The sequence below is a fragment of the Leuciscus leuciscus genome, assembly GCF_965113295.1.
Source record: "Leuciscus leuciscus genome assembly, chromosome: 17".
NCBI lineage: Eukaryota > Metazoa > Chordata > Actinopteri > Cypriniformes > Leuciscidae > Leuciscus > Leuciscus leuciscus.
Genome location: NC_138741.1, coordinates 37,441,697 through 37,466,376, shown reverse-complemented (window position 1 = coordinate 37,466,376; position 24,680 = coordinate 37,441,697). Strand labels below are relative to the sequence as shown.

Genomic DNA, 24,680 nt, shown 5'->3' with positions numbered 1-24,680 from the left:
TATACAACAAAGAAAATGAAATAATGTTACAAAACAACAGTAATGCTGGTAAATGAAATAAACAAAAGGACAAATGAAATAACTTTACAAAACAACAGTAATGCTGATAAATGAAATAAACAAACGAGGCAAATTAAATAACTTTTAAGAAACAAGGACGCACAACCCACTCAAACGATCACAAATGAATCACGTAACAAACACATTCATCCATGGATAACTGAATCTGAGGGCAGATACTCAGTCGGCCACACAGGTGGCCTATGATGCAGTTTCTTTGGAAAATGAGCTCAGTCCATTAACTTGGACTCGGCGAAACAAAGTTCAGCACATAGGGGAGATGTTAACAGCACAAAGCAGCAGCTGCCCCAAGGCAGGCCGCAAACACTTCCTTCCTTGCTATGGTGGCTATCCCTAAAACACACAATAATAGTTCTATTAAGCTACCACCCAAATAAGGCAACCACATAGCCCAAATGGAGAAAACTTACCTGAGCAACAGCACGCTGACACACAAATCTCGCAGGCAATGTGCAGTGCGCGAGTCAACAAAAGTAACACGTTATTCTGTTCAATCCGATGGAAAATGGGGTAGCCGCAACACAGCAAGGAATTCTATGAACAATCGGAATCCCACATAAACCACAAGCAAACTAGCAACAGTACAACATTTGCTATAGACCTCTACATATCTGCGACACCACCAAAAACTGGGTGAACCCAAACAACACGAGCCTCCAGCGAGCTATAACATCCTCCTCCTAACATGATTGGCCACCAAGAACACACCACGAGCCAATCGTGAACCGGATAGAACGGATAAAAGCCAACATAACCAAATGGGGAGGAGGGACTGGATTCAACAGTCCATCCTGCCACATATACATCTCAATATAGTGATGTATAAAGGTGTGTGTGTTCCTTTAAGAACATCGTTCATATTTCAAGTTTGATTGCTATGTACATGTGAAAAACATGGCATTAACAAACAAGTTAAGTCTTTCATTATTTTATTGGTTTATGTGATTTAAGTCCCGCCCTCACTGGTGTTTTGTGTAACGTGAGTGGTTGTTCTGGAGCAGACGAGTTAGGGTTAGGCTTAGGGTTAGGGTCACCAGCAACGTCTCAGGCCTAACTGTTGTGTGTGTGCCCAGTGTTTCCTTATCATTCATATGTTGTTATTCAGTGCACTTAAAAACTGTGATTTTTTTTTTTTGTGTGTGTGACCATTTTCATCTATAGTGAAAGTGTGACAGACACATTCTGACACATGATATATTGCATATTTGGTGTGATATTGTGTCCATTGGCATACACGCCAAATGTAGCCTACATGTAGGCCTAGGCCTATTTCCTATGCCTTTTACTTTTGTTGCAAGCTTTCCTTGTACTTTGTTGCTGCTTGCTTCGCAGATTTGAGCAACTTTCCAGAAACCTCAACCTCATAGCACTCTGTGTCAATGAATTTGTTTATCTTGCAAGACATCACAAGTGTTTGGTGTAGGGTTGCCAACTGTCCCGAATTAGCCGGGACGTCCCGTGTTTTGGGTCTAATTTATTTGTCCCGTACCGGACCTCCCTTGTCCCGATTAAATAGACTGCTACGCTGATCTAACCACTGACTGATACAACCATAGACAGTAAAAGAAATGGACACAGCGACCCCATTGGATTCAACGGAGAAAAGTGAAGTCAATTAGAAGCTCTCACTTCCTGATGGCTGAGCGTACTGCGCAGACTCACACTGAGCTTGATGACGTAGATGTGACGTGAGCGACCCGTCTGTCTTCTAGTAGCTGTGCCAAGAGAAATCTGAATCATTCCCTTCCTAAACTTGCAGAGATGGAGAGCGTGAGTAAGAGGTGTCCATGAGCTGGAGCAGGAGAAACTTTTGCTAAGTATTCTGATTAATTACTTTGTCATTTTGCCTCCACGTCCGCCCGATTGCCCGTGAGCTTCTCCTCCTGTCCATACGGTAATCTCTCTACTGTGCGACAGAGAGTTGCGTGGTTATGACGCAATCGTTAGCCTATTTTTACAAAAACTGCTTCTACGGGGCCATAACGTAAGATACAAGGTAATGGAGCCTTTTATACATTTTCGTGTTTGTTTATAAATAAATAATGGACAAATGGAGTCTTTAAACGCCTCAGATGTAAAGTTATTCACTGTCAAAGTGACGCCAAAATGAATGGGAGTCAATGGGATGCTAACAGCAGGTGGGGTGAGTAGCATCTGCCTGCAAAACTGGAGGCTGCATTTTCAGGACCCTAGGTTTTTAGTGACAACGCCACCTACCGAATTAGAGGACCAGCGAAGATGGATGACAATCAGAGTGAGTATCAAATGCGAATAACGGCAAATCCCTTTCACTATCCGGCCGGGTTTGATTTCGGCAAATCAGTTTTGGTGAAATCAAACAACGTGATTATTGTTCATGAGTCCAACATCCAGCCACGGAAGAAAACATGAAATCTTCCTGAGGGAAAAGTCTGCTATTTCTTTCTTTAATTTCTTTAAAATAGTGTATAATGTTACAAAAGCTTTCTATTTCAGATAAATGCTATTATTTTGAACTATGTGTAGGCCTAATGTGACTTTTTTTGTGTGACCTTAAAATTCGTTTTAGAATTAAATTGTACATAAATAGGTTAAGCAAAACAAATGTGTTTATATCTGAGAAAATGTTAAACACATACGAACCTGAAATGACATATACCGTGTGATACAGTACAAATATTTTGAGTGTCCCTTATTTTCCTGTAAAGACGATTGTCCCGCATTTTTCTTTTCTGAAGTTGGCAACCCTAGTTTGGTGAGACATCTGACTCCTAAATTCTGTCTTGATGTGACGCACAATGCTGAATGCCCTTTCCACATCACAGTTAGAATTTGGCAGCACCCATAGCACCTTTATCAGCTGACAGATCTCCCTGAATCTCAACTGCCCTGAGCTCACAGATCTTACTCTCCCTATGGAAAGCGGAAATACAACATAGTTCAGAGTTAAGAGCATGACTCAAACATGCCAGTAATGGGCTTATTCAAGTCCTCTTTGATTTTTTGAGTTATTTTTATCCATTCCGCATCTCCCATATGTGTGTTTTAGGTAACTTGGATCCGTTTACCGTAATGCATTTAAACAGAGAGATTAAACCTCTGACTATTTGTAGAGTAAGAGTATGTCAGTGTAATGCTTAATGTTTGCTTCTTAATATTCCTGTTCTTCCAGGACTAGTGTGGCCAGTCTAGTTTAGTTTAGTTTAGTTTATAATGACGTGGACAGTCCCTTTTGATAAAAAGAGCAGCTTTAGCCTCTACGGCTGATTTCCAGCTGTAGTCCCCGGCCAGTTGTTAGTAGGCATACATCAAATAAAATACATTACAATTACATTTACAGCAGGGCTAAGCAAGAGGGAGTAAGACATGTGTGGCACACAATTGAGGCAAGCACAAACAAACAAGCACAGATTGCAAAGGCATAAAAGCAGTTCATTAAAACAGTACAAATCGACATACAAAATAATCACACAGAGGCCAGATTGAAACACATACAGGACCGAACATTGAGGCAGACAGCAGAGATCTAGTGGCAGCAGCATGACCATGTCACATCTAATACACATCACATCTGTCAGATTAATGTGTGCAGTTATAATTGTCGGACTGCCAGTTTTTAAGGTGTGTAGTAAAGGTGGAATACGTATGTAATAATAATAATAATTCGTTACATTTATATAGCGCTTTTTCTGAGACATAGAAGGGGGGAATCTCCTCAACCACCACCAATGTGTAGCATCCACTGATGCAACAGCAGCCATATTACGCCAGAACAAGCTAAACTTGACCCTATTGCACACTTTCTTAATATGTGCTTTAAAAGAAAGATTTGCCTCCTGAGACCCGAGAGTTTGCCTGGTGTGCATGTTATAATTGTTCTTGCTATTTGGGATAAGTTAGGACCTAATAAGTATAATAACAAAAATTTGTTTTTGTACAGGAAGTAGTTTTTGCAGAAAATGATGTCCTCATGTGAGGACCGTGGGTCTATGATTTACCATAGTACTAGCAATTATGTGAAGTGTCAGTAGGCTACAATTGAAGTGATAAACACTGACAAAATCTGATTGTTATAATAGTAATGGTAATGGCCAGCAGAGAGCAGTAGAAGACCACTTATCGGCTCACTTTCATATTAAACTTCTTGATTTTTACCAGTTTTCTGCACTAAATCAAACCAGTTTTTCCATGTTAACTCAATAATGCATGCTCTCACACACCCACACACACACACACACACACACACACACACACACAGACAAATGTTGTTGTTTTTTCAATGCTATTGCGATCCATCTAAATATTCCTAAATTTAGCTAACCACATGGTAGAATAAATAACGTTATATTGTCCCAATGTCCTCAAACGAGTGCTTCACATTTACTGATGTCCTAGAGTGCTACTATTACTAAAATATGTCAAATTTTAATCCCCATATGATGATAGTTTTGCTGCTGCTAATTAAATCCTGGCCCATCTGTAAATCTTAACCCAGATCTAAACAGTGATTTGTCCAAACACTGTCTTCAGAAAGCAGTGCTGGTTTGGAATGATTCAACTGGAAGAAAGGAACCAACAGATATATTCCCTCTGGGACTGATGGCTACTAAACAGCAAAGGTGTATTAATGGTCTTACTCTTCACCAACATGAACATGAACTAGTGGATGAAAGAAGCAAACTGTCTGCAACCATCAGGCCAGGCCCAGGTTTCAGCAGCGGCAGAACAGCAACCACCAGACCAGGCTCAGGCCTCAATGGCAGCAGTCCAGTTACCATTGAGCCAGGCTTAGGCCTTAGCATCAGCAGCAGTAGCCAAGCTACCACTGGGCCAGGCCTCCGCAACAGTAGTAGCAATAGCCTAGCTACCACCAGACCAGGCTCAGGCCTCAGCAGCAGCAGTCCAGCTACTACCAGTCCAGGCTCAGGCCTCAGCAGCAGTCCAGCTACTACCAGGCCAGGCTCAGGCCTCAGCAGCGGCAGTCCAGCTACTACCAGACCAGGCTCAGGCCTCAGCAGCAGCAGCCCAGCTACCACCAGGCCAGGCTCAGGTCTCAGCAGCAGCAGCCCAGCTACTACCAGGCCAGGCTCAGGCCTCAGCAGCGGCAGTCCAGCTACTACCAGACCAGGCTCAGGCCTCAGCAGCAGCAGCCCAGCTACCACCAGGCCAGGCTCAGGTCTCAGCAGCAGCAGCCCAGCTACCACCAGGCCAGGCTCAGGCCTCAGCAGCAGCAGCCCAGCTACTACCAGGCCAGGCTCAGGCCTCAGCAGCGGCAGTCCAGCTACTACCAGACCAGGCTCAGGCCTCAGCAGCGGCAGTCCAGCTACTACCAGACCAGGCTCAGGCCTCAGCAGCAGCAGCCCAGCTACCACCAGGCCAGGCTCAGGTCTCAGCAGCAGCAGCAGCAGTCCAGCTACCACCAGGCCAGGCTCAGGCCTCAGCAGCCCAGCTACCACCAGGCCAGGCTCAGGCCTCAGCAGCCCAGCTACCACCAGGCCAGGCTCAGGCCTCAGCAGCAGCAGCCCAGCTACTACCAGGCCAGGCTCAGGCCTCAGCAGCCCAGCTACCACCAGGCCAGGCTCAGGCCTCAGCAGCGGCAGTCCAGCTACTACCAGACCAGGCTCAGGCCTCAGCAGCGGCAGTCCAGCTACTACCAGACCAGGCTCAGGCCTCAGCAGCGGCAGTCCAGCTACTACCAGACCAGGCTCAGGCCTCAGCAGCAGCAGCCCAGCTACCACCAGGCCAGGCTCAGGTCTCAGCAGCAGCAGCAGCAGTCCAGCTACCACCAGGCCAGGCTCAGGCCTCAGCAGCCCAGCTACCACCAGGCCAGGCTCAGGCCTCAGCAGCAGCAGCAGCAGTCCAGCTACCACCAGGCCAGGCTCAGGCCTCAGCAGCAGCAGCAGCAGTCCAGCTACCACCAGGCCAGGCTCAGGCCTCAGCAGCCCAGCTACCACCAGGCCAGGCTCAGGCCTCAGCAGCAGCAGCCCAGCTACTACCAGGCCAGGCTCAGGCCTCAGCAGCCCAGCTACCACCAGGCCAGATTACAGGCCCAACTCCGGGCCTAGTAACTGCAGCAGTGTAGTTACCATCAGGGTTACTGGTCATGCGGTATGTAAACAAAGACAATTTAGATTCTTTCAGACTGTGAATCATGCAAAGGTTATATGGGATTCGAAGACTAAACCAAAGGGTATTGTTGGAGGGCATCTGAATATTCGAAGTATTACATCAAAAATAGATCAGATTCATCATTTACTGACAGACTCCAATTTGGATTATCTGTGTTTAAGTGAATCCTGGCTAAACAGCAATACTCCAACACACATGATTGATGTACCTGGTGATATTTGTTTTAGAAAAGACAGACTATCTGGCAGGGGTGGCGGGGTGTTGATTTATATCAAAGAAACATTTAAATGTGTCCAAATTAATTTGGACACACCTTTAGAATGTGTGGGCATCACTGTAGTGTTGTCGACAAAAATGAAGTTTAATATTGTCACTTTATACAATCCCCCCTCACATGGTGTTTCATTTTACAAGGATTTAGATGACTTACTTAAACATTTAAATTGTTGCTGTGAGACTATCTTCCAAGGAGATTTTAACATAAATTGGTCAAGTAATAGTAATAGGCAAAAGTTAAAAATGATCTACTCAAAACATAATTTCCACCAAATAATCAAAGAACCGACAAGATTAACAAAAAGCAGTAAAACTCTTATTGACTTGATCTTCACAAATAGAACTGAGCGAGTGAGTAAAACGTATAACTTAATCACAGGTCTTTCTGATCACAATATGATTTTAATTGTTAGAAAGCTCTCCAAAAACCGTCTACAATCCTTCTGTAATATTCGGCATAAATTAGAACTTACAGGTATTCCAAAGAATAAAATAACTCAACTTGAAGATGAACTGCAGAACATAAATTGGAATAATGTTAAGCAAACTCATGATTTAGATACCTGCTGTACTACAATGATGAAAACACTAACAGATGTGATTCAGAAATATACTCAGGTACTGAAGTATTCACAACGTAGAAGGGTTTTACCATGGCTGAATAAGGATATTTTCCAGCTGATGAAAAAAAGAGACCTTGCGCTCAAACATTCATTATTAACAAAAACTAGCACAGATATACTTGTTTTTAAAGGATTAAGAAATAAAGTAGTTAGGGAGTTACGCAAAGCAAAAATAAACTACTTTATGAAATTGATGGCTGAATCAGGAGGGAAAAGTTCAGAACTTTGGAAACACCTAAATATTTTAACTAATCGAGTGCCTAAACAACAAAAATTTATAGCGGAATTAAATATAGATGGAATCGTCAGTAATGAAAGGACTGATATTGCAAACCAATTTAATAGATTCTTTATCCAATCAGCTGAGGAATTGGCTGACAATTTTCAACCAGTACAATTAAAACACATATTGAGAGACCAAACAACATCTTTTTGTATAAAAGAGGTAGACCAGAGTGAAACTGCTGAAGTTTTTAGACAGTTACGGCAATTTAAGGCCAAGGATAACTTTGGCTTGGATACAGCTTTTATAAAAAAACACAGTTCTCTCTTCTTAATGCCAGTTACACATGTAGTAAATTTATCCATAAGAGCAAATGAATTCCCTCAGCAATGGAAAACGGCTATTATAACTCCAGTCTTTAAGTCTTTAATCTGACCAGGTCTCGAATTATAGACCAATTTCAATTTTACCTGCACTCTCAAAGGTTCTTGAAAAAACAGTTGCCAGACAACTTGTTGATTATCTTGAAAGTAATCATCTTCTACATGCCAAGCAATTTGGGTTTAGACCACGGTACTCAACAGAGTTGGCAAACTGTTACCTCACTGAAATGATAAAACAGTCATTAGATGAAGGTAATGTAGTGGGAGCAGTATTTCTGGACTTGAAAAAAGCCTTTGATACTGTGAACCACGAAATTCTTTTAAATAAATTAGAAATGTTAACTTGTCACATGATGCAATAACTTGAATGAATGAATGAATGAATGAGGCATTTATATAGCTTGGTTTAGATCATATCTAGAACACAGGCAGCAGTGTGTCAAAATAAATTCCACCCAGTCATCTATTCAAACTTGCCGAATCGGAATTCCACAAGGTTCAATTTTAGGCCCTTTACTTTTTAGTTTATATATAAATGATCTTCCAGACAGTTGCAAAAGGGTAAAATGCCAAATGTATGCAGATGACACAATTATATATGTCTCAGCAAAAACCCCTCAGATTGCAGCTGAGATGCTTTCAAAAGAACTGGATGGTGTATCACAGTGGCTCCGAAATAATCATCTGACCCTGAACTATGATAAGACTATGTGCTTTTCAATAAAAAGAAAGGTCAATGAAAATTTTAGAATAAAGATTGATGAGAAGGAGATAGATGAGGTACATGAATTTAAATTTCTAGGGGTTACTTTAGATTCTCATCTTAAGTTTGATAGTCATGTAAAGAGACTGTGTAAAACTGTCAAGACAAATTTAAACTGCTTCCGATTAATAAGACAATATATACCCATTAAGGCAGCACAGCAGTTTATGCACTCTATGATATTTTCTCATCTATCGTATTGCATTACTGTTTGGGGTCAGGCCAATCAAACAACAATTACACCCGTTAGGTCATTATATAAACAGGCATTAAAAGTAATGGACCAGAAACCTGTAAGATGGCACCATTGCCTCATTCTAAGGAAGCATAATGTTTTCAGTTTTGACAGTTTTGTAAATTATTCATTTCTAAAACTACTTTTTAAGTGTGTGAACAACCTTGCACCAGAAATATTTTGTCAACTAGTAGCGAAACAAAAGAGTGGAATAAGAACTAGAGGCACAGTAAGTGGAAACTGTATAGCCGCAAAACGTAGAACAACATTTGGTCAGACATCATTTTCAGTAAGAGGCATAAAATTGTGGAATGCCTTACCATCAGAAATGAAAACACTGACAGAACTCAAGGTTTTTAATACACATTTAAAGCAATGGCTGAAACTGAAACAACTCTGTGAACACTGACTGTGCAGGATACAACACAATGCATACAAACATAAAGTTGCATATGTTAGCATGCACAGACAAATGCATACTTGTGTTTTTGTATTGTTAAATGTGTCTAGATTTTGTTTTATAGTGATTTCTACATCGATTTAAGCCCATATCTTATTTCATGTATGGGATGTATTTATTGTATGTATTTTAATAGTTATAATTTTTTTATTCAATACTCTGTAATTTCACTAACCAGGGACAGGGGTTGCAAATTAGTCATGGCTATAAACCTGTATGCATGGCATCTACTTTGTATTTTTTATAAAGCAATGTTCTATGCATTTGTCCCTGTCAAATAAACATTAAATAAAATAAAAAATAGAGACAGTATTGTACATAAATACATTTGTTTCATTCATATAATTTGAATAGATTTTTTACCTGGGTCATTTTTCTTTCGGGAACTGGTGTATAAGTGTTTTGCTGATATTCCAGCCATTTTCTTCTCACTGACATTGGTGTAATGTTGTGATATCACCACAGGATGGTGTGGGCAGTGTCCCTAAATGTGGCTAACAGGTCTAAGATTTACAAATTCACTGTGTCAAGAGGCAAAAATGTAATGTCCTCATACGAGGACGCAGGGTCTCAGGGTTAGAGTCAATAATAACGCCCAAATTCTTCAATTGTGGCACAATACTAATGTTTTGACCTTGTTGGAAACTTTATTCCTTCATCGAAGCAAAGACCAGGAGACGTTGGGATCGCGTTCAAACAGAAGTTATTCTTTATTGAGAACTTCGCTGTACGTGGCTGCAGTTCTCCAACAATCTGACTAACGTAACTTTACATGGTATCTTATAGGCATTCAGTGGGCAGTCCTTAAAGGTGCTGACCTTACACACAGCCTTAGGGATGACCACTAAATCTAATCATCTACAATAGAGGCAATTACCCCCAACTGAGATAATGGTACCCCCCAAATTGTATAAACAACACATGGTCACGAGAACTAAGACTATGTAACATTCACACACAGTTCAACTCTTAGTTTTCTTATGTGATGTTATGTAAGGGAGTAGGATCAGCAGATCTAAAACATATTCTTAAATTTGTAATCCTACAACCTGAAATTGTTATATTTGACACAATGTTACATTGTCTCTTTGTTACTGAATATTAAATCTGTGTCTGAGATGATGTGGTTATTCTAGTAGGACCTTCCAACAATTGGGTAAAATCCAGACTGTGCACAGTAAAAACAGAAGTGTTAATTTAACTCCTATAGAGTTGAATTTGACACTGTTTCAGATAACATTTGGTCCCACTCGAAATCAGTGTAAAATTTACTCTTTGGTCAGTGTCAAGTTTTTAGAGTTAATTCTACTCAATATTGTGTAAAAAATAACAATGAAATGTGTAAAAGTATTTAACTCTGTAGTTTAATCACACTGTTAAGAGTAATATGATTACACTGTATAGAGTTAATTTAACTACAATTTTACTTTTAAAAATGACACTTTAAGTGTAATATTTACTTTTAATTTCTCTACAGTGTTTTAAAAAATATATAAATCATAAGATGCAGTGTTACTGAATTATAGAACTATCAACTACTATCAAATGAAAACAAGCACAATAACACTAGATCACAGCACTCACCATTTATTGTAAAAAATGAAGTATTTCAATACCAGGTAATTTACATTGCAAACCCATTGCCTTGTCTCTGACAGAAACATGTATAACATCATAAAAATGTTTACCAGAGAAAGCAATATGGCATGACAAGTAGAGTTGTGTCATTCCTTCCATATAAATCTTGAACGATCTCTTCCATGGAAATTACCACAGAATTCAGTGTACTTTGACCAACACCTGCTGCCTTTAGATCAGAAATTACAGCTGAACAACTATTCACAATGTATGGCGAAGATAGATAGATAGATAAGATGGTCACTTTTGCAAAGAAAACACTTATATATAGTTTTATCTCAACTAACGCACCATTCTTGCCCGCAACTCTGCAACTCTAGGAGTCTCTTTTGTTTCCCCCATGTCGATGTTATAGATGGTTGTTTGCACAAAAGTGAAAAAGCTGCTCAGGGAAGAACTGTATGACGTACCAAAGACGTAATGGGCTTTAAAGAGTTCGTCAAAAGCTCCAACTGAACCTGTTGCCTTGCATGGAAGTGCATGCTTGTCAACCACAATGAAGTAGGAGTGAATGGTGCTCTGTGTGGATCCCTGGGCGAGAAGGTAGGGCTGACTGCTTTGGGTGATGTTGTCTAGATGCTGCTGCACACTGGTTCCAACCTACAACAAAACACATTCAACAGAATTGTTTTGGTGACTAACTTCTGACAATAGATCAGATCACCTCAAACTGTGCACAAGATTGAGGTGATGGAAGATACAGTACATTTTAAACAACTGTTAAAGGATTAGTTCACTTTGATACTTTACTCACCCCCATGTCATCCAAGATGTTCATGTCTTTCTTTCTTTCTTTCTTTCTTTAGTCGAAAAGAAATTAAGGTTTTTGAGGAAAACATTCCAGGATTTTTCTCCATATAATGGACTTCCATAGTGACCAACGGTTTGAGGGTACAAATGAGGGGTCAAATGTCCATCTCAATACTGCTTCAAAGACTCAACACAATCCCAGCAGAGAAATAAGGGTCTTATCTAGCGAAACGATCGGCTGTTTTCAAAATAAAAATAAAAATGATATACTTTTTAACCACAATTGCACGTCTTGTAGAATCTCAAGATCCGCTACACATTACGTCGGAAAGGTCACGCGAGACATAGGCGGCAAAGACTAATATAAACGGCCTTTACCAAAAAATAAATAAATAAATAATAAACAATGATGTCGGACGATTTTGAAAATGAGATCGAGTTTTTCGCGCTTCCCAACATTTTTGAACCGGCTTACGTCTATGTCCCGCGTGACCTTTCCGACGTCATGACGTAATGCGTGGCGCATCTTGAGATTCTACAACACGTGCAATTGTGGTTAAAAAGTATATTATTTGTATTTTTATTTTGAAAACGACCGATCGTTTCGCTAGATAAGAACCTTATTTCTCTGCTGGAGGATGTCGAGACTTTGAAGCCGCATTGAGACAGATTTGAACCCTCATTTGAACCCTCAAACCGTTGGACATTGAAGTCCATTATATGGAGAAAAATCCTGGAATGTTTTCCTCAAAAACCTTAATTTATTTTCGACTGAAGAAAGAAAGACATGGACCTCTTGGATGACATGGGGGTTAGTAAATAATCAGCAAAATTTTTTTTTATAAGTGAACTAATCCTTTAAGCATACCTTTTGAAATCTGATGAGCTGATCTACAGCTTGATATGCAGACAGCTTTCCCGGCCTCTTTCTACCTTGTGCAGATGGTGGTAGCAAATGTAGCATCATCAAGATGGCAGACATATCACTGTCCCAGCCTACAAATAAGTAAATAAAAACCTGGTTAACATTATGCCATAGAATAGTATTCAAATTGACAACTTGCACCATTACGAAAATGTACATTACACACCTACATAACCCACAATAAAAAGTAAAACAGTTCCATTCATACCATTCTCAACTTCAGCAGCTGACTCAGCATTGCGCATCAAATCCAAGAGTTCTGTGGTGGGTACAAGTCCATGGCTTTCCTTTATTACTTTTGCTTTGAAAGTGTGACCACTTCTCCAAGAATTTGTTTGCAGTGGCCTCACCAAACAGAAGTCTGAAATCTTGTTCTATCTGCAATGTAACACACATAGACAGAAGTGATGAGTGATACCTAATGCTACATTGGATATTTTGGTGATGCAGTGAATTAAGATGTCATACCAGTCCTGGTGTGTCCAGAAATCATGGGAAGACCAAGAAGACATCTGATGATTTGGCTTCATCGTTGACCACTGCTTGCCGATATATGAAGGTCATTTTCATCTTCTCACGGACAGTCTTTTCATCAGCAGAGTTTCTCAAAATAGCAATAGCTGCTTCCACATCCTCATCAGATGGCTCTCTGTCATAGGTGAAGGGCTGACGACCACGGCCTGGCCCACCAACTTAAGACAAAATACAATGTTAACTCATTTCTGTACAATTCACAGGTCACCATTATAATCACATGTCACTGATCAGTAAACATACCTTTAGGAGATTTGCTGACTGAGGCACCTCTCTCCTCTGCTGTTTTTCTTTGTATGGTCTTCAATCGCCATGCACGGTATCCCGAACCACTCTCCGGATCGTAGTAATGTTCCTATGTGATTATAAATAAATTATAGAGTACTATTAACATTTCAAAGAGTGAATATGTGCATAATGTTGCAAGAACCCATTTACTTACATATCCATGCTGTGAGTATGGGTCTTCTAGATAGGGAAACAAAGCTACTATCCCCTGTGCATACATCACTCTGACACTTTTGGGGGGAGATGTCCTAGCATATGAATTCAAATTTAACATCACACTCAACTGACATTGCACAACACAATTTACATAATTAATAACTGTACAACAATAACAATGTTTCTTTACAGCCCATCTATATGCTTAATGCTTACCCATGTGTTTCTGTCATCTCAGCAGCAAGTATGTTAATCATCTGTCTTCTGGTGGCATCTGTCAGAGATTTGGTTTTTCCATACTCTTGCATAATGCGTTCACCACCAGGCTTTGATGTTAGGATTTTTTCAATCAACTATAGGTGGAATAAAATGTGCTTTCCGTTATTGTAAAACCAAATGTAATGCTGAAAAAAATAGTTATCTAAAGAACACTTCCCATGGTGAAACAACATTCAGATTGGACTTAACAGCAATTTCCACCACTTACCGCTTTTGCCTCATAGTTTACGTGGCATGGCCTTTTAGGCTGGCTTCCTTCGGCAGCAGCTACTTCTTCAACAGGATCACACATCGTGAAATTCAGGATGACGGTGTCATCAGATGTACCCGAGCATGATGATGATTGAGAGGCACCTGTTCATTATGAAATTTGTACAAAACATAGAAACATATTACAAGAAACAGTTATTTTTAAGACAATAAATGTTCTCATTCTGGCCTTTAAACTAAACAAACTAATTTGTGAATTGTCTGAATGAATACCAAGTCCTCCATTGCCCAGCATGATTCTGAAAGTTCCAGGTGACTCCTTCACTATTTCTTGTCAACTTCTGTGTCTGACTGGTCATACACCTTAATGTCTGGCTGCCTGCTTTCTGGTATGTTGAATTTTAGACACGCTGTTAAAAAAAAAAAAAAAAAAAAAACATGCATTCCCTTCTCACAAGAATCAAAGGTCATATTTAAGTTTGCCTCATGTATTCATAAAATGATGAAAGACAAGTATCTGCACCCGGTTTTATGTAACTGAAAATATAAAGCACAACAGAAATGATTATTGACCTAACTAGATATCATAACATAATAGGTTAATGCTGTATTAGTTTGTCACTGGGTGATGTATATTGCTTTAACCTAATGTACCCACCTTCTTTCAAGAAAGCATCGAATGTCAGCTCAGACAGCTTGACATATTTCTGCTCTTCCCCGAATTGAACACGCAACAGCATTTTGCCCCTGTTAACAAAGAATATATATATATATATATATATATATATATATATATATAAATAAAATCATAATTTAGGGCTTGTTGAACTAAGTTAAGAGTTACCTATCCATTTCTCTCAGTCGTGGCAATGCACTATGCATTACTTAAGTTAGATGTTACACTGCAATTGCAAAGGGCGGCTGAAGAAGACAAAGTTGTGCTGGTTGAATATAGGCTATTTTCTGCAGCAAATGGGTTAACTTAGGCTAGTTAAAGTTTAGAGGCATGGTGTCCCATTAGCTACCATGCCAACGTTTGCTAGCTCATTAGCTATTTTAGTTCGAACAGTAACCCGTTAAAATGGTTAAGCCATGTTAAACAAACACGTCATGCAATCAGTGATCTAAGTTATCGTTTTATAAGACCAACATTAACTATCAGAAGCATGCTAACATTAAAAGTATATATAAAAAACCCAGATTAACGTTGCCTGGGAAGCTAAAAAATACGTTAGCTAAGAATAGCTGCACCAATCGCGGCACCAATCAGAAACTTTGGGGCGGGCTTTACACGATGACGATCGCTCTGATTGGTTTTAGGTCTATCCAATTGCGCAGGCCAGGCGCAGCAACTTTTAAATGCATTATTATATTAAAATTGCAAACACATGAGGACAGTCTCCATGAAAGACCCACTGGCAGATGAACGTGCTACTACATTTCTCTCCGAAACGGTAGGAAATTAAATTAGATTTAATAGAGGATTTTAACTGTGACAAGATGATTGACAGGGCAGTTTACGTGACAGGATGCACGCGACAGATCCGTCCGATAAAGATGACGAAGTAGTAGCCTATGTCCCAAAGCTTGCCTACTTTTTTGCTACACATTCAAAAGTAAATACCTTTTCTTCACAAAAAGACTACATACTTTTATGGCGTAGTGTAACTTAGGCGAATTGGGACGCAGCAGCATATGGCTTTACACGATGACGATCGCTCTGATTGGTTTTAGGTCTATCCAACTGCGCCTAGAGGCATTTGAGCGACGTCCGTTGGTGACGCCCCTTTGGAAATGAGTTATTAATGAAGCTTTGCCAGACCATAACTCAATTACTACTGAGAATGGTCTGGTTTTAACCAGGCTAGAATAAAGCAGTAGTGACACATAACCTGGCAAGTATCTTCATTCACCAACTTGCAACACAGACCGCTGTGCCACTGCAGATAAACCTTACCCTGAAGTCTGTGCATCATTCCTGTGCTATCGCTGCCTCATAAAGTTTTGTCCTAGCTTTGCTGTTGTCTGCTTTCCTCTTCTCTCAACTTTTTTTTTCTTCTCATCATAACATCTCTCCTTTTGATATGGGCTGCTGACTGCTCTTCCTGCTTTTCTCTTCTTCTGTCCACACCTGTCGTCTTCTCCTTAATCTAATGTCTTCATTCCTCTTCTTGGTTCCATTTATTTTGAATGTCCTCCCTTTCTTCCCCATATATCTTATCCACAAATTTCTCATTTTTCCTCCACTCTCTCCCCACTCTTTTTTCTCCCTATCAGCCCTTTTACACTATTCTCCTCTTAAAGTGTGCCCACTTCTCTGCTTTGCCTTTTTACTTCACTTTGAATTTTCTTTTTGTGATCATGCTTTACAGTAAAATTGTGTTTGTTAACATTAGTTAGTGTAATAGTTAACATTTTACAACATTAATTACTATTAGTATGGTCCGGAAAAAAAAACCATCCTCAGAAAGTTACTATGTCTGATTTCGAAAAAAATAATGTTAAAATTTTGAAAGAAACAGTACAGCACCTTAAAACATAAATATGTGCCCCTTGACACAATCCCCACTTCCTTAAAAAAAAAAAAAAAAAAGTGTGTTAAACTGATTAGCAGATCTCCGAGATCTCAAAACTCCTCCGGTATAGCTCCTTAAATAAAAAACGAACAGTCCCTTAGGCTACATTAAACCACGTCATGTCATATTGTCAACATGGTAGTCATACTTATGAAGCAGAATAGTGGGTCATATGTCTAATACTTTTTGAAAACTTAAGGCTTTCTTCTTCATAAAACGAGTCGGACATCATCACATTTTTTGTTATTTCTTTACATTAGTAAGCTACAGGACATCGTCTTTCAAAACATGACCTGCGCGAAAGAGAGAAAAAAATGAATGTCACTGTAGACTACCCACTTCTCAAAAGCACTTCCGAATGCATTCTTGGTAACAACATTCACCGATTAGTCATTTCCAGCAGGAGGTGGGTGTCCTTAGCAGCGATGAAACCCCGCAGAAAGATGGGCGAGGGCAACGATTTATTAGGCGGCTCTCTGCCATTGGAAATCAGATCATTCTCCTTCAGCGATCTCCTTCTCTTCTCTGAGCCTGAGACTCTGAAGAAGAAGAGCATCGCAGTAGACAGAGCGGATCCAGCGATAACACTGAGCTCAATATGCCTTTACTGGACTCTATGACACCTGTAACCCGGCCAGCTTCTTTTTCACAGATGCTGCAGTGGTTTGCTTGTGTCAGTGGTTTGGTTTCAGCTGGATTTCAATGCTCGTCTTCTCCAAAGCTACGGCTCGTCGCACAGCTCTTTTCGACAGCAAACATGATTGGATCAGGTAAGAGATGGGCACATTTCATTATATGTACAGTACAGGTCAAAAGTTTATCAAGGCTGCGTTTATTTGATCAAAAATACAGAAAAAAACTGTAATATTGTGAAATATTATTAGAACTTAAAATAATAGTTCTCTTACGAGAGGTTCTCTCGTATTGCGTAAGTAGCTTACGCTGCGGGAAAAGTCATCTTTCTCGAGATATGAAGCCAAAAAATTATCCTTAATTTTTATAATCTTGTCAACGCAGTGCAGCAGCACGCAGACCTAGAGCAGGCTAACTAGCGTGCTCATTGGCTGCCCTGCCGCAACTGCAGCAGCCTACCAGTGAGCCTGGCGTGACGTCACGCCCAATGGGAGCGCTCAGCGCCCCCACGCGTCACAGCCCGTAAGAGGGGCGTGGCTTAGCTTATAAAAGGAGGCTCGGGGGCTGCTTTCTCTGATTTTTGTCTCTTCAGCGAAGCTCTCCGCATCGCTGGACTCTGAGGAAGCCGCCGTCGAAACAAGCGACCAGCAAGCCGAGGATCTCAGACTGAGGAAGCCGGCCGCCTTCGCCGCCTTCAGCTTTCCCTGCCTGCTTCGCTATCCGGCGAATATATCCTTTATTTGCTCTATGTGTGTGTGTTGTGTGCTCGCCCCGCGACACACTTTGCATCTAAAAGAGCGCGAGGCGTTGTTTCAAATGCCTCGCTCATCCTGTGGCTCGTGCAGAGCCACGCTCAGCGACGGAGACCGCCTTGTGATCTGCGCTCTCTGCCTGGGCTTCTACCCGGGCGGCTGCGAACAGCGAGCCGGGTATGACAGCTGAGCGCTCGCCGGAGCCCCTCCCGCGAGCCTCGCTCTCTCCTTCTCCCCCGCCCTTCACCGACGCGCAGCGGCCGGCCATTGCCCGCACTGCCGTCGCCTCAGGGGACGAAGCAGATGACGTCAGACCCCTCTGTCAAGCCGCGCAACGGCACGCTCACAAGGGATGTCAGAAACGGACGGTCTCGGGCTATAGCTTCCTTTACGTTACAAGAAAGCTACCCCCCCCCGTCACTGGCTAAAGGAGAGAAGAGTGTTAGCCCCACCCAGGTCGGACTAACCTCCATTCCTGACATATTTCTCAGTCCCCTCCTAAGCTCAGGCGACTGGAAATACATATATTGCAGTAACGAGCCTGTTTTTATGCACGCACGCCTGCAAACTAACGCTACGCAAAACATGACGACACTCGCCCCTTCCTGCGCTCTCCCCCTCTGTTCGAGCCGCGCAAACGCGCCGCTCACAAGGGATGTCAGAAGTAGGCGGTCACGGGCTGGCTTCCTTTACGTTATAAGAAAGCTACCCCGCGTCTCGGTCGCGCGCGTCACCTACCGGCCACCTCCATTTCTCAGTCCCCTCCTAAGCTCAGGCGACTAGAAATATCTATGTTGCAGTAAACGAGCCTGTTTTTATACACGCACGTCTGCAATCTAACGATGTCACAGCACATGATGACATCTTCCCGCTCTCTCTCCCTTTGTCCGAGCCGCGCAACCGCGCCGTTCTCAAGGGATATCAGAGCGGACGTCACGAGCACCGGCGAAAAGAGGAAGTCCCACCCAGGTCGGACTAACCTCCATTCCTGACATATTTCTCAGTCCCCTCTAAGTTCAGGCGGCTGGAAATACTAATACTGCAGTAAACGAGCCTGTTTAATACACGCGCGCCTGCAAACAAACGCCGAAACGAAACACGACGCTCTGTCATATGCTCGCGCTAACTGAGAGCTTATGTGTGCCCCTGTGGCTCAGTGGCAGAACACTAGGCTTTCCGCGCGGGAGACCTGAGTTCGAATCCGACTCTGGCGACAGATAAATGTTTTTTTCTGCTGGCTTCTCCGAGCTCGCGGCAGCTTTCTTACATACAGAAAGCGAACCCGCATCTCGCACCCTCCCGCTCACAGGATGGTGCTTGAGTATTTATGAGCGTCTAAACATATGAGCCATCAAAGCATTTCGCTCTATCAGTTTCCTATAACGCCAATGGTGTCATAAGTGTAGAATATGTGCCCACTCCCACGTGCTCACTGCTACACACAAACACGGTCTCCCCGGTAACGCTCACAGAGCGCACTCTCATAGAGCGGGCATGCGCCGCTCGAGTGCTAAGCGTAGAGAATGTGCCCACAATTCTGTGCCCACACCTACCCACTGTCCGCTCTGTTACACAGTTACCCCAGGTTGCAGATCCTCCAAAGCTCACAAACATTCCGGCTCTGGCCGAAGGTGTCATAAGTGTAGAAAATGTGCTCACCACTACACACAAACACTATCCCCATGGTAACACGCTCAGAGCGCACTCTCATAAAGCGGACACACGCTCGAGTACTAAGTGTAGTAAATGTGCCCACAACCCTGTGCTCACAACTACCCGCTGCTCGCTCTGCCACTCAGTTACCTCGGGTTACAAAGCTCCCAAACACTGGCCGTGTTATAAGTGTAAACTCTGCGCCCGCTCACGAGCACGCGCACTCACTTTCAGACATGATAACCCCCACGCCGCTCTCGCGCCAGGGGTGTTTAGCAGCAAAACGCACTTCATCCGTAGCGATCGAGCCATCATATGCTGTACAGCCAGTCAGCACTGTTTTCCAGCCCCCGTGTTCGAGCACTGGTGGCGCGTCGCCGCCCCATCCTCTCTGATACAGGTTCCCCATCCCGCTCAGCGCGGCGATCTGAACCCAGAGACCATTCGACCCCTAGCTATGCGTGCAAAAGCATGGGAAGCTATTCAGGGCGCGTCAGAATCGGTGCTGAATACTATTTAACACGGCTATTCGCTTCAATTCGCTCGTCGCCCCCCGCGCTTTCTAGCGCAGACGGAGACAAAAGTGACTTTAGAAGCAGCGCACCTGCTTCAAGCAGAAATAGCGAAGCTGCTGCGCAAAGGGGCTATAGAACAGGTTCATCCTTCACTGAGCGAGTCGGGCTTTTACAGCCGTTACTTCCTCGTACCCAAGAAGGACGGAGCGCTAAGACCTATTTTAGATCTGAGACACTTGAACAAAGCCCTCGTGAGACGGCCGTTCAAAATGATTACAACCAGACAATCCTCGCGCAAATTCGCCCAGGAGACTGGTTTATCTCTCTCGATCTGAAGGATGCATACTTCCAGATACAGATAATTCGCCGTCACAGGCCATTCTTGAGATTCGCCTTCGACGGTCGAGTATATCAATACACAGTCCTGCCGTTCGGCCTGTCTTTAGCACCCCGTACGTTTACGAAGTGCATGGACACGGCTCTCGCTCCCCTGAGAAACAGGGCATGCGGATACTGAACTATCTGGACGATTGGCTTATTCTAGCGCAGTCAGAGACAGAACTTGTGTCTCACAGAACAGCGCTTCTCAGCCATCTGGAAGGTCTGGGTCTCTCGGTCAACTGGACCAAGAGCTCGCCATCACCCCGTCAGTCAATTTCTTTTCTGGGAATAGAACTCGACTCGGTGGCTATGACGGCCAGATTGTCGGAGCAGCGCGCGCGCCGCATCCGTCACCTCGCCGCGTCCTTCAAAGTAGGCAGCCAGGTTCTGCTGAGGACATTCCAGCGTATCCTGGGGCATATGGCCTCAGCTGCAGCGGTGCTCCAGCTGGGCTTACCGCGCATGCGCCGCTTCAACGCTGGCTGAAAGCGCGCGTGCCCCGCCGAGCCTGGGAAACCGGCGGCTCGCGAGTCAGAGTGAATCAGGGCTGCATTTCAGCCCTGCAGCCCTGGCTGGCAGCCGAATGGTATCACACTGGAGTAACTATGGGAGTGATTTCACACCGGAAAGTTGTCTCGACAGACGCTTCCAACCTAGGTTGGGGAGCGCTCTTCGAAGGCAGACCGGTCTATGGCCGCTGGTCAGACCAGGAGAATCTCCTACACATAAACTGTCTAGAGATGCTCGCGGTCAAGAAAGCGCTCAAACACTTCCTCCCATTCCTCCCAGGTCACCATGTTCTAGTCCGCACGGACAACACATCGGTAGTGGCCTATGTGAATCGCCAGGGCGGTGTCAGATCGAAGTCGCTCTGCACCCTGGCGGAACGCCTCCTCGTGTGGGCTCAGCACTCTCTGCGCTCGATGAGAGCCGCGCATGTGCCTGGCCACCTGAACGAGGGCCCCGACAGACTGTCCAGGGACAACGTTCCCCTGGGGGAGTGGTCTTTGCATCCCCAATCAGTCCAGTCACTGTGGCGCCGTTTCGGCAGAGCGAAAGTCGACCTCTTTGCGTCAATAGACAACGCGCACTGCCCAAGGTTCTTTTCAAAGAGCGAGGACGCGCTGGCCCAAGCCTGGCCCAGCGGCCCGCTATACGCTTTTCCCCCGGTCTCTCTGTTGCCACAAGTCATCAGGAGAATCAGGGAAGCGCGCCACATGGTGCTCCTCATAGCCCCATATTGGGAGAATCAGACATGGTTCCCGGATTTAATACGGCTGGCAGACACAGCTCCCTGGCCGATACCGGTGAGAAGAGACCTTCTCTCTCAAGCCCGCGGCTCGATCTTGCATCCTCATCCAGAGCGCTGGTCTCTGCATGTATGGACTCTCAACGGATACCCGTTGACTTGCCAACAGGGGTTGTGAACACGATCACACAGTCTAGAGCTCCCTCTACGAGGCGGCTCTACACGTCTAAATGGTCTGTGTTTAATAAATGGTGCACCGCCAAAGGGCTGGATCCACAAGCATGTGGGGTGTCGCGTGTGCTTTGTTTCCTCCAAGAGCTGCTGGACTTGGGCAGTTCCCCATCCACGCTCAAAGTATATGTTGCGGCCATCTCAGCTTCGCCGACTCGGCGCTGGGCCGCGCATTAGGGAGAAACGAATACATCATCCGCTTCCTGAGAGGAGCTAGGAGGATGAACCCCCCGCGACCCCCTTCGGTTCCTATTTGGGATCTTTCCCTGGTCTTAGAGGCCATGAAAGCGCATCCCTTTGAACCCATGGAAACTGTGGATATGAAATACCTTACGCTCAAAACCGTTTTTCTGATAGCTCTGTCTTCAGTCAAACGTGTGGGTGACCTTCATGCGTTATCAGTTAACGCCTCATGCCTGGAGTTCGGACCTAATGACTCTAAAGTCATTCTCAGACCAAGGCATGGTTACGTCCCCAAAGTTTTGGACACACCCTTCAGAGCACAGGTCATTTCTCTCTCAGCTTTGCCGGCAACCGGCAGCGAGGTTGACAGTAACCTCCTTTGCCCTGTCAGAGCACTGAGATATTACATTATGCGCTCCGCCGCCGCCAGGCGCTCGGAGCAGCTTTTCGTTTCGTTTGGTGGGCGCACTAAGGGTCTCGCCGCCTCGAAACACAGTCTGTCCAGATGGATAGTGGACGCTATCGCAGCTGCTTATGCGTCTAAAGACCTGCAGTGCCCCCTGGGCATCAGGGCCCACTCTACTAGAGGCATGGCCTCGTCGTGGGCTTGGTCTAGTGGAATTTCCATTCATGACATTTGTACGGCGGCGGGCTGGGCATCCCCCTCTACATTTGTTAGATTTTACAATCTGGAAGTTCCCGCCCTGCAGGCTAAACTTTTATCAGTCTAAATCTCGCGTAGGCCGGCCCACTTCTGTGCGCGGGCTACTGCTGTTGATTTAGCTCTCCTGGTTGAGCTGTACCATACAAGGGTTTGTCAGTCAGACCGGCCGCGCCGCTCTGTATGCCCTATTGTGTGCTTGTGTACTCGCGCTAGCCATCATATTGGCCGCCTGGCTCACACTCTTTGTGTTCCCCCCGGACTTCCCTGGGACTCATTCAGTGGATGCTGGGCGTGCACGGCGTTGACAAGGGAGTTCCCGCAGCGTAAGCTACTTACGCAATACGAGAGAACCTCTCGTAAGAGAATGTATCGGTTACCTAACGTAACCTCTGTTCTCTCTAGAAGAGGGAACGAGTATTGCGTAACCTGCCGTGCTCGCGCCACGAGCTCATTCGCTTCAAGCGACAAAAATCAGAGAAAGCAGCCCCCGAGCCTCCTTTTATAAGCTAAGCCACTCCCCTCTTACGGGCCGTGACGCGTGGGGGCGCTGAGCGCTCCCATTGGGCGTGACGTCACGCCAGGCTCACTGGTAGGCTGCTGCAGTTGCGGCAGGGCAGCCAATGAGCACGCTAGTTAGCCTGCTCTAGGTCTGCGTGCTGCTGCACTGCGTTGACAAGATTATAAAAATTAAGGATAATTTTTTGGCTTCATATCTCGAGAAAGATGACTTTTCCCGCAGCGTAAGCTACTTACGCAATACTCGTTCCCTCTTCTAGAGAGAACAGAGGTTACCTTAGGTAACCGATACGTTTTCTATTTGAATATACTTTAAAAAAGTATTTATTCCTGTGATGCAAAGCTGAATTTTCAGGATCATTACTCCAGTCTTCAGTGTCATATGTGACATCCAGTCTATCACATGATCCTTTAGAAATCATTCTAATATTCTGATTTATTATGAGTGTTGGACACAGTTCTGCTGCCTAATATATTTGATGAAAAAAAGGTTAAAAAGAACTGCATTTATTCAAAATAAAAAAATATTTTCTAACAATATAAATCTTCTTTACTATCACTTTTGATCAATTTAACACATCCTTGCTGAATAAAAGTATTGATTTATTTCAAAAAAAGAAAGAAAAAAATTACTGACCCCAAATGACTGACCAGTAGTGTATATTGTTGTTACAAAAGATTTCTATTTTTAAAACATTTGCTTCTTTTTTTTTTTTATTCATCAAAGTATCCTAAAAAAGTATCACAGGTTATGAAAAAATATTAAGCAGCAGAACTGTTTCCAACTTTTATAATGAATCATATTAGAATGATTTCTAAAGGATCATGTGACACTGAAGAATGGAGTAATGATTCTGAAAATTCAGCTTTGCATCACAGAAATAAATTATAATTTTGAGTATAATAAATTGAAAACCAATTGTTTTAAATTGTAATATCACAGTATTACATTTGTTTTTCAGTATTTTTGATCAAATAAATGCAGGCTTGATGAGCAGAAGAAACTTCTTTCAAAAACATAAAAAATAGTAATGTGTCCAAACTTTTGACCTGTACTGTATATGAAATACGTATTTAATAACTTGTGAGTATTTTGTAATTTGTATTTTCCATAACAAAAATAAAAGAAAAGTAATTTGTAATTACTTCGAGAGACTGTAATTTGTATTTAAAATACTAAAATACTTTTTTAAATATATCATTTTATTTGAACGCCACAACAGCATTTTCACAACTTTCAAAAAGAGTAAAAAAAAAAATATAGAGATAGATTGATAATGGCAGTCGGAAGAGAGAAAGATGTCAACTTTGTCACAGCCGCGGTATTAGAAACACCCTCAGCGTTGTTTTTGTGTAATATAATGTAATACAGGACATCGTCTTTCAAAACATGAC

General features: G+C 43.2%; 1 protein-coding gene across 1 annotated transcript; it reads right to left on the bottom strand.

The window, feature by feature from the left end:
- Positions 1 to 10,723: 10,723 nt before the first annotated feature.
- On the bottom strand, positions 10,724 to 14,700 carry LOC309479468 (uncharacterized protein). Its single transcript, XM_082143645.1, has 9 exons — positions 14,591 to 14,700; positions 13,931 to 14,076; positions 13,660 to 13,796; positions 13,442 to 13,535; positions 13,243 to 13,354; positions 12,934 to 13,157; positions 12,674 to 12,843; positions 12,409 to 12,536; positions 10,724 to 11,390 (listed from the first exon to the last, which is right to left on the bottom strand). The coding sequence occupies exons 1-6, from the start codon at positions 14,670 to 14,672 to the stop codon at positions 12,955 to 12,957; spliced, it is 774 nt and encodes a 257-aa protein (XP_081999771.1). The 5' UTR covers positions 14,673 to 14,700; the 3' UTR covers positions 10,724 to 11,390; positions 12,409 to 12,536; positions 12,674 to 12,843; positions 12,934 to 12,954.
- Positions 14,701 to 24,680: the final 9,980 nt, after the last annotated feature.